Source organism: Microtus ochrogaster, unplaced genomic scaffold (assembly GCF_000317375.1).
Source record: "Microtus ochrogaster isolate Prairie Vole_2 unplaced genomic scaffold, MicOch1.0 UNK182, whole genome shotgun sequence".
Taxonomy (NCBI): Eukaryota; Metazoa; Chordata; class Mammalia; order Rodentia; family Cricetidae; genus Microtus; species Microtus ochrogaster.
Window position 1 is genome coordinate 116,097 of NW_004949280.1, and position 15,085 is coordinate 131,181.

General features: G+C 40.8%; 1 protein-coding gene across 1 annotated transcript in view; it reads left to right on the forward strand.

The window, feature by feature from the left end:
• The window catches only part of LOC102002745 (ATP-binding cassette sub-family G member 3-like), a 69,001-nt gene that overhangs the window by 12,607 nt on the left and 41,309 nt on the right, over nucleotides 1-15,085 (forward strand). The window contains exons 6-11 of the mRNA XM_005372105.1: nucleotides 1,548-1,699; nucleotides 2,827-2,928; nucleotides 3,878-4,125; nucleotides 6,812-6,894; nucleotides 12,583-12,672; nucleotides 14,109-14,233. Coding sequence (XP_005372162.1) covers nucleotides 1,548-1,699; nucleotides 2,827-2,928; nucleotides 3,878-4,125; nucleotides 6,812-6,894; nucleotides 12,583-12,672; nucleotides 14,109-14,233 — 800 coding nt within the window. The remainder of the gene's footprint in view (nucleotides 1-1,547; nucleotides 1,700-2,826; nucleotides 2,929-3,877; nucleotides 4,126-6,811; nucleotides 6,895-12,582; nucleotides 12,673-14,108; nucleotides 14,234-15,085) is intronic.

A 15,085-nucleotide genomic window follows, 5' to 3' on the forward strand; every position in this document is an offset into this window, starting at 1 on the left:
ATCGTGTCTCTCCGAGGCGTCTGCCCCTGAGAGGAGAGCTGTCGAGTCTCTGACCTCACTTCCTCTTCCGCCCAGCATTCTGCTCCTCCCACTTACGTTCTAACCTATCAGGTCAAGCAGCTTCTTTATTAAATCAACCAATGACCTTCCTCCATCAACCTATGTCTTCCGCCCTGTTTCTACTTCTCCCTATACTCTTTGTCAAACACATTCAGGCAAACACAATCCTTTCTGTGTTCTCATAGTTTATTAGACAGACATTTTATTTTATACTCTGTACAGCTGATTTTTCTCTTCTTAGCTGGTGGCACTTTGTTTTACCTTCTCACTGGGTTGCAAGTCTTTTCTCACAAGGAATTCCCCACTTCTGCACCACCTTGTGTTGGTATTACTGTCTGTCCTGGCTGTCTTGGAGGCTATCATTTGATACAGTGACACCTCACAGCATACGCTTGTGAGACACTTGTCTTGAGGTTTCACAGTTTGTGACTTTATTCCATAGCCCAGGCTGATCTCACTTTCTTGCCTCTGCCTTCTAAGCTGGAGCTCAAGGTGTGCACTGCACTTCACAGCTTTCTCATTCTCCTTTTCATTTCTCCCTCCCCTTCATCCTCTTCTCTCCTTTCCTTCCTTCTTCCCTGTTTTGTTCCCTCCTTCCCTTTCTTCCTCCCCTTTGTTTCATTCTGTCTGTTAGTTTTTTTGAAATAGAATCTCCTGTAATCTAGGAAGGACTTGAACTCCTGATTATCCAAATTTTTGGAATGTTACAGATATGCCACCATACCCAACTTCAATAAAAATATTTCATAGCAGTTTCAAATACTGGTTTTTCTTATTGGTCCTCCTAACAGAAGACATGACCTCCTGAAATGGTAGTTCAGCTTTTTTCTTGCCATGGAATTAAATCAACGATCAAATCCCAAATTTGCCTCTTATTAACTGAGATCCCTTTGTCTGTTGCTTGACCTTTTAAGTCTTATCAACACAAAGGGGAAATTATATTAGAAATGACTTATGCCAATATTATGAAAATTGAACTGAGGTTATTGCTGAAGTGTTTAGCAGAGGAGCAAGTGGTTAGGAATGTGAGTCACATCATCAGGGCAGTGAAAACCAATTCCTGAAGAGACAAAGTGTGAACGATTGAAGGAAATTGTGCTTACAGTCATAGCTGTAATGTTTGCTCTGTCATTGCTTCTCAAGCTTGGGTGAACTTGTCAATCACCAGGGCTGCCTGCTCATGATATGGATCCCTGCACAGACTCCCAGATATTCTGATTTAGTGTCTGGAAGTCTGTGCAGAGACCTATGTGGTAACACTTGAGTGCACTAGTGATGGCCTACACTCTGGAAGATCTAGACTTTTAAATAAAAGCTTTAACTTGGTTTCTCTATCAGGTGCATAATACCAGGGAGTAAAGTTGTTTTTTAGGAAAATTCAAGCTGAAATGGGAACTAAAAGTATACCTTCAGGAATAAAATATTTTTTTCAGAATCTCAAGGTTTAGCTGTCAAGAGACTTATGGTTTTTTCCTCTTTAACCTTAGGATGTCTAGGAGGGGACGGACAATCATCTTCTCCATTAATCAGCCCCCATACTCCATCTTCAGACTGTTTGACAGCCTCACCTTACTGGCCTCAGGAAAAGTCATGTTTCACGGGCCTGCACAGGAGGCTTTGGAGTACTTCAAATCTGCAGGTATGGCTGGATTTGCTGTGAGAGCTCCTTCAGTCAAAGGAACTGGGGAGAGAACAGGGGTTCTCAGGAATGCTGCTTGGCCTTCATGCAGACTTACTGTGTGTGGGCTTCTCCATTTTAAATATCGGTGACAGGATTCTGTTGCTTGTGCAACACGGGCTTGTTGTGCAGATCTCTTCCTTTCTCCTATCCTGTATCATGCCTGTCTTACAAGATTTTTACTGAGTCTCTTGTTCGGCTTCCCAGTTGTGGTGACCCTCTTAATTACCATGCAGGGCTCAGGCCCAGTCATCCATCACTTGAACAGCTTTGGAAAGGCCCAGCATCATGTGTTCTTGCTCACATAGCAGATGGTGATTTTCAGTTTTCTCCTACTGTGACCTGACTCTGCAGAGCTGTGGAGACATTCCTTAACTTAGTATTAACTTTGCATTTCAGGTTTAGGCGATGCTTGGGAGCTATAGTTGCTCAAGTCTTTCTTCTGTGGCCTCATGTTTTTGGTCTGCCTGTTTTTCTCTGACTGAAATTGGATGATGAAATATTTTTTAATGGCTCATTTCATCAATTTCATCTTAGAGAAATATGGATTAAGTTATGGATGATTATCTTTGACTACAAATATAGGTTTAAATATTTGCTGTCCAATACTCTTTCCTGTTGATTAATCTTTGTTATTAAAAAATGTGTGAGCATTTGTGCATCTATGGAGTCCAATAAAAATCTGGCCAAATTCTATTGATTCTTTCACAAGAAGAGTTCACATATCTATGTCTATGTTCATGTCTATGTTTAGTCTACCTCTGTGACCATATCTATGTCTAGTCTATTCGTATGTATGTCTAATTGTCTCTGTCTATGTCTAGGCTATGTCTACTCTGTCTATGTCTGTGTATTATCTATGGTTAAGTGTATATGTATGTATAGCACCAACATAAACACACACATGTAAACAATAGGCTGTAAAGTAGTGATTGCTGAAATATTATGAGAGTATATATAATAGGAAAGATAAGTAGAAGGGGAAGAGCAAGTAGAGGAAGAAATTCTTAGATTCTGTCTCCCTTCCCCTTTCTCACTCTCTGAAAGAGGATCCTCACATTCTTGTTCTTGGTCTGGATTCTTTGTAGGTTATGAATATGATTCCCACAACAACCCTGCAGACTTCTTCCTGGACATCATTAACGGAGGTTTCTCTGCTCTATTAGACACAGAGGAAGATGGCCATGATGGTATATGAAGCTTCTAGAGTCATAAATTTTCATCTAACTGATTTCACTGAAACACAATCATGTATCTCATTAGAATATAATGTTTTATATTGATTAGTCTTATATTTATTAGTGGCCCTAAAATTAGCTAATAGACATTAGTGCAGGGTATTTTTTATTTAATTTACAAAAGAATATTTATATGATATTGTCACAGGAAAATTTCGGGTTAAAAGTAAATGTACCTATTGTTTTGTTATATTGTCTTTGTTATTGTTTTAGATATGATTTGCTCATGTAGCCAGACTGGCCTTAAATGTGTGCTCTTTCTACCTCACCTCACAAGTGTAGGTATTACAGGGATTTGTCACCATGCCTGACTTTGTTTATAACATTTCAAAAAATAAGATACTTGGCAGTTTGTACATTTACATATGCATTCACTTGAAGCAGAAATCAGAGACCAGAGTTTATGTTAAGAAGTATAGATCCATAAGGGAAGGAGAACTTTGTTAAGGATTGGGGTTCCAATGGTCACTGGCCATTGAGTTTGTTGTGTCAGTGGGATAATGACTGTAATCAGGTCAGTTACGGACACTTTTATAATCTGTAAATGAATTAACAGAAGAGTGATATTTTTATTCTCAGTGTGGTGGGCTGAAGATGGAGCTCAGCTGGTAGAGTGCTTGCCTAGCATGGAGAAAGCCTTGAGTTTGGTTCCTATCAGCACATACCTGGGTGTGAAGGTGCATGTCTGTAATCTCAGCACTTAAGACAGAAACAGGAGGACCTGGAGAAGTTTAAGGTCACCCTTGGCTTCAGAGCAACTTTGAGGCCAGTCTAGGGTACATGAGACTGTCTCAAAGAAAAGCTGATACCTAATTTATCTGTTATTCATGAAAAGTATCTCAGAAAAATCAGTTAAATTATTGTCTAATATTTCTTGTCTTTATCCACTTTTATCCTGAAGTCGACAAATATAAAGAACTTTCTGAGAGACAGCACCAAGTCAGAGAAAACTTAGCCAATATGTATATCCAGTCCTCGTCCTACAGAAAAATGAAAGCTGAGCTGGATCCACTCTTAAGGGAACTGAAGGCAGGGAGGAGCTCAGCCTTGGAGATCACGTGTGCCACTTCTTTCTGGCATCAGCTTCAATGGATTATCTGTCGTTCGTTCAAAAATTGCCTGGGTTTTCCAAGGGCCACTGGGATCCAGGTAATCTGATGAGTTATTTATTTTATTGTGAAAAATTCATGGGGGGAGCGATTTGTTTCTGAGTCAGTCTACTGCAGGGTCACACTTATCTTCTGCTCTTTCCATGTGTCATCTACCCTCTGCCTGGCATAGAGAAATATTCAATAGAGAAAGTAGACTATGATTAACTTTTTCTTATGGAAATATTTTTAGTGGTTGTTTTTAATTAACAGGAACTTTAATAACTATCCAAGTAGAAACCTTTATTCAAGGAATGAAAAAAGAAACTCAGCACACCTGGGAGCTCCTCACACCTGTCTGCTTTATTTCACCAGTGCATCCTACAATTCAAAGTCCAGGAATGAGTCAAGGAGGAAAAGGCTTTTTCCTGATGTAGCATTCCTTGTGAGGATGGATGGTAACTGGATAAACAGATAAAACTGTAGCCTGTCAGATGAAAGAGTGGACTTGGAGAAGGTTTATGTAGAGAAGGGTGGAGATGACTGGAGAGGGAAAGGACGGTTGATCTGTGGTTGAAATCATGTGGTGAGGAGACAGGGCCACAGAACAGCTCTGAGGGAGCCTGAGCATCCACTGCCTGAGATGAGCCAGCTGCAGAGTGAGTGCTGTTCCCTCATCAGGAGTCCAGAGTGTGAAAGCAGCAGCTACTCCAAGAGTGCAGCTCACACACACAGTAACTGGACTGAACAGTGCTCTTCCCTGTCAGCCAACTGGAACTGGGAGGAGGTGAAGTTCTACTTTTCTTTACACTGGCTCTGTAACAAGGATCAGCATGACTTACGATTTTCTGTTTTTAACATGAATGTCACACAGAAATTTGGTTCTACCAGCTCCTTGGGCCATTACTTATTCAGTTATCTTTTATTTAATATTGTTGATGATTCTGCTCTGTTAGTGTTTGATTCTGGGCCCTTAGCTCTTAGAAGGCAATCACTCTACAGTGGACCTACATCCCTTTCTCTGTCCATCCAGAACTTAAAGTCAGTTCTGCTGTTAATGTGTTGCTGTTTTATTCGCAGGCATTTAGTTTCTGTTGAGTATGCAAGTTCATGCGTTATTGGTTCTAATGAAACACCATTTACTTCTTAACATGTGTGCTGCCCTTTTCATATTTCAATGTTGCTACTTCCCTGCCTGTATGTAAATATTCTTCATCTGAGTTATACTGTCAGTTGCTCCAAACACTTTAGTCTTTTACTTGGGCACTTATGTCATAAGAGGCATATTTATGTCCATTCTTTCTGGGCAAAAAAGATTCAATATGATTGGAAACAACCGAGTTACATTCATCAAATTGAGTTACTCACTGTTCAACAGTGAGGAAATATTATGAGGTAAGACACGTGTGTGTGTGTGTGTGTGTGTGTGTGTGTGTGTGTGTGTTAGCAATGTGGGAATCGAGGACTAATTTTTAATATTTTTATATATTTATTTTTCATGTATGGGTGTTTTGCTTGCATGGATATCTGTACACCGTGTGCATGTCCATGGAGGCCAGAAAAAGGCATTAAATTCTCTGAGCTGGAGTTACAGAAGGTGGTTAGGGGTCATTTGGGTGCTGGAAACTGAGTTCCGGGTGTTCTGCAACAGTAGCAAGTGCTCTTAACTGCTGAACTATATTTCCAAGCCCTGGAATTTTGATCTCTAATTTATCACATTGCATGGTAGGATCCTTACCCTTAGATCATAATGTTCTGCTTTTAAGACATTATCCGAGGAATAATAGAATCTTCCAAATAAGTTCCAGCAGCATGTAGACTTGCTCCTTTGCTAAGTGAAGCACCTTCTAAAGTCATTTTAATCCAGAACCACAGCAGTGCAGGCTCCTGTGATGGTCGGCACAGACTGGGTAGATGGAGGGTGATGAGGGTCTGGAGGAGCTGGCAGCGTAGGTGAGACTCGAGCCCAGGCTGCTCTGACTGAGGTTCATGGAGCAGCAGTGACAGAGGTGATGGGCAATGGGAGACTGTGGTGACCCAGAGGACGCTGTATGATCACTGTGGTGACAGCGATGGTGCTGGTTCCCACACAGCACAGACTTCCCTGAGGTGTCACAAGTGAGGACCAGCTCACCCCTTCTCAACACACAAAATCCCACTGCTAGGAACTGTGTTGTGAGTCATTTTTAATTTCATTATTTGATTTGTACTTGTAGTTCTGCAGGGCTCTGCCACTGAGCTGTCCCCCTGGCCTAGGGTGCACTTGTTTCTAACTATAAGAATAAAGAAAGCCTGAATTCGTTTGAACCACTTAAAGCAGAAAGTTGCACATGTTCGATGGCACCAGAATTGAGACCCCAGTTTAGGTGAAGACTTTCTGTCACTTACCTGGGTTCCCTACCCGCCCCCCCTCCAGGTGCCTGCATTCTCTCCCACCCTGTGTCATCCAGGTTTTAATCTGAACTGAGCCCTTCACTGGCCATTCCTGGTTGGACACTGGGAGAAGTCTTAGCTTTTCCAGGATCTGCACTGTTGGAGCTTCTAATTGCAGAGACCTTTATTTTCAGATTAACACACAAGCACTCTTTAAACACATGTGTTTTATGTTCTCTCAGGGCCTCTGGCCAAAACATAGTGTTCATCTCACTGGAGAGATCTGATTAGGGTTTTAAAATAATGGACAATGTGTAGAATACTTTCTACTCCCAATGGAAAATTTTTTCTTTTCCCTGTTTTCTTTTTGAAAGGCAATTATCACAGTCTTACTGGCCGTGATTGTGGGTACCACTTTCCTTGTCCTACGAAATGTTTGTACTGAAGTCCAGACAAGGTAAGCAAATGAGAAAATGTTGACACTTTGTTCAAACTTATATAAATCTATGAAGAATTGGAATTTGAGACAAGAACAGAGTAAACATTTTATCACATGATAAAGCATGTTGGTAATAAGTGGAAGACCTCACTTTTCCACATGCTTTTATTGGTTAAAGAATAAAGAAGTTGCTTTTGGCCAGTGACTTAACAGAATAATAGCCCAGTAAGGTTCCAATGAGTCTGTCTCTGGTGGAGACTTCATAGTGTCTTTCCTAACTCCACCTACTCTCTCTATAAATCTTTTCCAGCTGGGCTATTATTCTGTTAAGTCACTGGCCAAAGGCAGCTTCTTTATTCTATAACCAATAAAAGCAACACATATCTAGAAGGACTTCCCACATCACTGCAGCATGCATATGGATGTCAGAAAACAATTGAGAGCTAATCCCCCAACAGATGGGTTTGAGGGATTGTACTCAAGGTCATCAAGCTTGGGGGCAGTCATCTTACCTGCTGAACTATAACTTAATTTTCTATGGCCCTTAATTTTTCCTTGCTATTGAGTTAAGGTTATTTTTGTTTCTGAGTTGTGACCAAATGCATGATCCACATACATTTCTTCCCTTCTCTGTGTTTTCATTTTATCTGTTTATAAGGCCTTGGTACACAAATGTTTTTAGTTTACCTATTTATTCTTCTGTTGCCCCAGTGCCAATTTTCTTGAGTAAGGTGGGTTTGTATGAATGTGAGTGTGGGGTAATAGGATGAGACTCAGTTTTTCCTGACTTGTCCTGTGGATATCACTTTTGTGGTCTTTGTTTAGTTTGAGTTATAACGTGGCTTTAAAGATATCCTTTATAAACTTTTTAATGACTATAGCATGCTCACAAAAGTGTTTCTCATCAGGACCACAATTTTCAGAATTTTCATTGTATTTCATGTGTGACACACCACTATTTGCTCAACTGGGCTCCCTGGTTGACACCCACAGCCTCAGGGTACCTCTCAGTGGCCAGAGAGGCTTGACTATTGAGGAAAGATGATTAAGAACTTCAGGAAGCTTCTCTTGAGAGAGCAAGAGAGAATGATATACAGATATACAGATATACAGATAGATAGATAGATAGATAGATAGATAGATAGATAGATAGATAGATAGATAGATCAAGAGGTATTATTTGTCCAGGTTTGTGTCAGGTGGACTCATGTTCATGTGGGTGTATACACACATGCATGTTGGTGAGTATGCATGTGTCTGCATGTGGAGGTCAGAGGTTGATGCCATGTTTTCATTGATGTCCATGCACTTCCTTTATCAAGGCAGGTCCCTCACTGAACCTAGAGCTCATTGACTTGGCTGGGCTGGCTGATGAGCTCCAAGTGTCCACCCCTGTATCCTTCATCTCTGGAGTTACAGATGAGAAGTGCTGTGCCTGGGGACTTTTCCATGTGTCCTAGGCATTTGAACTCAAGTCAAGACTGCATGACAGACACTTTGCTAAGTGGGACAGCTTCACAGCCCCACAAATATGCTTTGCTGTGTGGAAAATACTTATTATACTTAAAAAATAAGCATAAAAATCAGTTGTTCTATGAATTGTCTTCTGTTTGAATTGGAAGTTAGTCTGCTGTGAGATTCCTGGTATGTCTGTCTCCAGTCGGTCCTCTTCTCCTTCCCTGAAGGCCAAGATCTAAATGCTTTCCAAACCTTCTAGTTCTTGGTTTGTGCCCATGTAGATGGCACATCTTAATCTAGAACAGCATAGACAACAAGGCAGATGGTGTAGGCACTGTTACAGAAGCTTGTAGACATAGTTCCAAAAACCTGATGTGGAAATGTTCTTGGAAAATGCAGACATAAAGAAGATCCTTATTAGCTGTTGCTTCATATTCTTTTTAGAAATTGTGAAATGTTCTTAATTTGTATTTTTCACGTCCCCTCATTCAGTATTGTATAAGAAGCTGAACTATGTGACAATGGCCTTTGTGTGTGGTTTATTCCAGTCTTCCTGATAAATGGTTGATAGTTTTGGTTTGTGCGCTGGTTAGTTTTTTGCCTACTTGACACCAGCTATGGTCATGTGGGGAGAAGGAACCTTAGTTAAGAAAATGCATCTATCAGGTTGACGTGTAGGCAAGTCCATGGGATATTTTCTTGATTAATACTGAATGTGGGAAGGGCCATGCCACTGGAAGTAGTACCAACTCTGGACAGGTGTTTCCAAGTTGTATATAAAGCAGGTGGAACAAGCCAGTAAGGATCACTCATTTGTGGCCCCAGATTCCATCCTTGCCTCCAAGATCCTGCCTTGAATTCCTATATGACTTTCCTCAGAAATGGACATGTTCTGGATATGTAAGCCAGATAAATCCTACTCTCTGTAAGTTGCTTTTGGTCATGACAATTACCACAGCTAAAGAAACTTAAATAGGACAATTTGAAATACTTCCTTAACATCATCTATGCAATTAAGCCATTACATTATTTTCAGGGTGAATATAAATATTTTCTTCATCAGTAATGTTTAGGAGGCCAGAGATGGTTCTTATATTTGGATCCAATGTTGTCCTTGTACTTTGTCCAACTTATATCAAGGAACTGGGTTTGAATTTTGTCATATTTGAGCTTCCTTGGCTCAACAGCAGTATAGGGTTGAGGTGGCAGTCAAACATTAAGGAGAAGGAATTAAACGAAATAATTGGATACAGGCATTTATGCTGTGCATACTTACACACATATTTAAAATCATTTGCTCAAAGTTCATGCAAAGACTGATGTTCGCTGGAGCACCATGCATAGTAACAGAGTTAAGGGATCTAAGTTCACGTAAACGGTAAAGCAGATGTGACTCTGAATGCTGCTTATATTCAACATGGGAATCTGTAACAATACGGATAGAATTGAAGATCTGAGGAACATCATGCAAAGTAAAATAGTCCAAGCCTGGAAAGGCAAACGTGTTTCACTGACACGTGGATTGTAAAGGAATTGACCTCCTGGCAGCATAGTGCTCGTTGTCAGGGCAGTGAGGAGTGAGGAGACACAGATTCACTAAGAGTATAAAATCTGTTAAATGGGAGAAATCAGATGCTGTTACTTTGAGATAAATTGCACAGCACATTCAGTGCAGCAAATATTAATACACACTTCAAGGTTTCTGAGAATACATTTCTAATATGTTACTATGAAAATGAGGCATATTTGTAGCGATGGACATCACCCTATTTAGTTTGATATAATTATTTCACAAAATAGGTCATGAATCATATTAGTTTTACACCTAAATGTGTAGTTATAGATTGTCAGTCTACAATTATAACCTCTAAAAAGCCAGATTAGAAAGTAGATGCGGTATATATGGTTAAGTATAGCCAGAGCCATAAAGTTCCCTTCCTAAATTCTTGGTTTTGTTGATAAAAGCATAGGAAAGTAAACAGGTTGGAACTTGAGGACAATTTGTTGGAGACAGAGAGGGAGAATGCCATGAGCACAGGGAATGAGTGTGTGGGAATGGAAGAGTGGAGAGAGAAAGTTGTGCATTTAGTAGAGAGAAGCTTTGGAAGCAAAACAGACTCATTAGGAGAAGAGCAGAACCCAGGTCCTCCACTCTGTGGTTGGTCCTCTGCTGTTGTTTGGTCCTTTGAGTGTGGTCCACGGTTGTGACTTGACAGGTCAAGAATTTGTCAAGTAGCCCAGGCTGGCTTTAGTTCCAGGTCCTCTTCTCTGTTTGGTGACTGGATGCCCAAGTTCCCCACTGTATTGTTGGTCACGTGGTGCTCAGGCCCTCTGCTCTATGTTTGGACCTTTGAAGCAGGGCCACAGTTATGACCTGACAGATCCAGAACTTATCATGTAGCCTAGGCTGGCCTCAAGCTGCAACGATCCTCATGCCTCTGTACCTCAAATTCCAGGAGTTTGGAGATCTTGCTTCCTCCTCTTCTCAGAATCTTCTCCATTCTTAGCTTGTCTTTTTTTCCATCCTCTTTCTTTAATCTGGCTTTTTATAGATTGTAAAATGGAATTTTTCTTTGACGGAGAAGGAAACTCGTCTCCAATAAGGTCCCAATCATCTGCTCTGATATCTAACCACCACTGTGTATCTAGATAAAAAGTTACTGACCTCTGACTTTAGTTGAAGAGGTGTAGCAGGCTGTTAGGACCCAGATACCGTTTGTCTTTGAGGAACCTGACATGTGTGCCCAGAAAGCAGGGAACTGCAGAAGGCCTTTTACTTCCCCTTTCTTCTGCTTACTATCTCCTATCACATGATCAAAAATTATTTCTTCATAGATAAGCATGACTGGATCCCTTTTTTGAACTCTTTGGAAACTATACAAGAAGTTGGTTGGCCTATTTTAGGGATGATCATTAGGGCTTTAACGATGTTTCTACAGTTTGTGTCTGTAGTAAGCCTCTGAGTGGGGATTCCCCCACTGTTTCATTTTTTCCTTCCTACTCTTCTGTAAATCAATGCAGCCAACTGAGTATGAAAATTTCTTGGAGCTTTATTTATCTTTATGTTTCTCTCTTTATTAGCACGATGCTTACGATTTTTTTTTTATTAAATTAAAGTTGGGTTGGGCTACCATGAGTAAATGCAGCAGATTCAGTGGATTTAAAAGCAATGTGTCTCCACAGTGCAGTGTGAGAGCCTGAGGTAAGGATTCTCTCACAGGCTCTTCCTGTCTGGCCACCTTCTCTCTCGTGGCAGACACTGCAATGCTGTTTCTTCCCATGATGAGGTGATGATGACACAGATGACATCCTGGGGCTCCACGCTCATGATTTCATTTAAACAAGTTAACCCCTAAATTGCATACTCTAGTATTGTTATATTAAGGGTCATTATCAAATTGTTGGATTTTAGAGGACAAACTTCCAGTAATAGATACTGTTATGGAGACAGAGGAGACTAACTCACAGGACTCATTCTTCCTGACCTTTTAAACCATAACAGTTCTACATTATCTTTCTTTCTTTTTTAATAATTATTTTATTTTTATGTGCCTGAATGTTTTTTTTTAAATTTATGTCCATACCATGTGTGTGCCCTGAGACCTGTGGCTATCAGAAGGAGGCATTGTATCCTGCCTCAGTTTGGGTTACTATTGCTGTGGTTAAACAAATGACCAAAGGCAAGTTGGGGAGGAAAGGTTTTATTCAGCTAACATTCCCACATTGTCATCCAACATTGAAGGAAGCCAGGACAGGGGGAACCCAATTAGGCAGGGATCTACAGAGGTCATGATGGGTCCTGCTTACTGTCTTTCTCGGCTTTCTTAGAACCTCTGGGATGTACCACCCGCAATGAGATGGGCACTCTCCCAACAATTAGTAATTAAGAAAATGACTTACAGCTGGATCTTATGGAGGCATTTCTCAATTGAGGTTCTCTCTTTCAGATTACTCTAGCTTGTGTCAAGTTTACATAAAATTAGCTGGCACAGAATCCTTTTGAACTCGAGTGTCAGATGACTGTGATCTGCTATGTGGGTGCTGCCAACCAAACTCGGGTCCTCTGCAAGAGCAAACCGTACTCTTTGCTGCAGAGCCATTTCTCCAGTCTTGCTTTTATTTTATTTTATTTTATTTTTTAGAACAGATCTGTGTAATGTTATTTATTCTACAGAACAAGGTGCATTGGAAAGAACCCATCCTAATGTTGAACTTACTGTTGCTTTTGCCTTCATTCTCTTCTGGCAGAGCAAACCTCCTCTTCTTGCTCACAGTCTTCCAGTGCTTCACAAGTATGTCTACCGGAAATCTCTTCATGATTGACAGGAATCGCTTTCTGTAAGTAGCCCCTGCTCCAGAAGCAGGAATCAGGGGATAACAATCAAATTAATTACATTCATTGTTGGGCCTAGAATGTTATCTCATGAATTACCAGTAAGTTCCCCTTTTCTTATTTAGTTGAAAATAAACAAATTATGAAATTTTGTGTTTATCATGTGGTATCATGATTTTTGAAGTATGTAAAGAGATTAATAATATTAACTAAAAAATGGGGGGGGATCAAGGGCAGAAGGTTCTGCTGCTCAGAGAAAAATTTCAAAATTGAGGTGAGACCACTAGATCTCATTGCTTCAGACAACACAGTAGTAAGGAACTGATGAAAATCACAGGATATTCATGATGCCCCTGAAGAAGGATGTCAGGGGTTTCATAGAGCTTGGGTGTAGTGGGGTTCAGCAGCACATTGAAGATGGAGAGGCACAGCTGCACAAGAATAAGCGTCCTCCTCATGATGCAGGGCTGGAAAGAGCCACACAGCAGCTGCATATGAAAGAGCTGTTTATGTCTCGTGTTGTCAAGCATGGAAGAACCTTTTCCTGGTGGTCTATGCTTAGGATTCCCTGCTCTCAAAGATGGCCAAGATAGGTATGATCCCAAGTGCATGCCATGGAAAGGAGTCATCAGAGAGGAGATGAGGGTCTTTCTCAGTTGGTAGAGCGCTGGCTTTGTGTGCATGAAATCCTGTGTTAGAGTCACAGTGCCACAAAACCCTGAAAATGGCTGTATGTCTGTAATCCCAGCATTTGGGGCTGGGGAAGAAATAGGAAGTTGGTCATTCTTGGGTACATATAGAATTTAATGCAGGGCTGTAAAAAATTTCTGAGATTGTCTCAAAAAAAAATCAGAGATATGCTAAAGTCACCTGAAGGGTAAAAGCTTGGGATTTGGAAGAGCCAGGAAGGAGAAGGGTTACATTTGGCATCTGGTAGCAATTCGTGGTTGTAAAGAGAGATTATCAAAGGAATACAATTGTCCTAAAGTGAGGGTAGCAGAAGAGAAGGATGTGGTGTCCTGAAGGTGCACTGTGACCTCAGAGTGACTGTCTCACCTTCTTCATAAGAACTGGAAGGAGAGAAGTCTTTATGACCACTGTCTGAGGTGAGGTACAAATGATCTGCTCCTCAGGGAGGCAGCTTCAGAGGGCAGAGACTCTGGGGAGAGTGGGCACACTGGGCTGTTTCCCTGGAGGGGCTGTTGTGTCCCCAGAGTGGACAAAAGAGGGGAGAGTTCTCTGGTGGGGAGAATCATACTGAGAATGTCATGAGGATGATGGCCTAGAGATGCTGGTCCCTAAGATGGGGACATGTGTGGGAGAAAGCATGGAGTATAGAGGACACTGTCCTGTTAGTCTCCCTGTGGTAGCAGAAGTCAGTGTAGCCAGCATCTCACCTGGACTAATCTAAAAATGTATAACGTGATGTTTGTCTTGGTAGACATGAGCACACCAGTGGATACTACAGAGTGTCATCGTATTTCCTTGGGAAATTGCTGGGTGAGCTGGTACCCAGGAGGTTATTCCCAAGTCTTACATTTACTGTTATAGTATTCATCATAGCAGGTAAGTGACAAAGCGAGAGAATGCGTCTTTACTGTTGGGGGAACGTGTTTTGGTTTGTACAACTGTAGAAAGCCTAAAGTAGAAAATTGTAAGTAGAAAAGCACGTCTCCACTGTGTGCCATCAAAACAGGAGTTCAGTGGGAGAAAAGTCTCTAAGACTTGATCACAAAACACTACAAAAGATGTTCATGAAACTGTGCTTTAGTAGAGATTGTGTGCACTGTAATGAGTGTGGAAATAGCGTACACATTTGAGACAGTGCCAATGGAGCAAGGTCAATTTTAGATATCTGTCCATGCATATTATAAAATGTTTATCTTTCTTTATTGGTGCATTTGCCTGATTGTGTGTGTGTCTGTCTGTCTGTGTATCTGTCCTGTGTGTGCACTAAGTGGATGCAGTGCAGTGCCTGGGAGACCAGAAGAGGACATCAGATCCCCTGGAACTGTAGTTACAGTACATGAGCCACTGTGTAGGTGCTGGGAACAGAATCCAGGGCTTCTGCAATAATAGCACATGCTTTTAATTAGTGAGCCATCTCCTTAGCCCAGCTGTATATTTTCTCTGTGTTTCTGTATATGTCTCTGTATTTGCATATAAAATATAGAAATGAGGATAATATCTCATACATATGTATATATGTGTGTGTAAAAGAACTTAAATGCATTAATGCACAATGTATTAGTGTACTATGCTACCTAATCTTAAAAAGAAAGAGGCTACTGAATTTGAGTTTTGTTGAAATTAAATAATATAAATATTATTTGAAATATGTGCACCGATTCAAACTTTATCATAGACTAAGTGCTGAAAGTTTACATACTTTTCACACACACAATACACACACACACA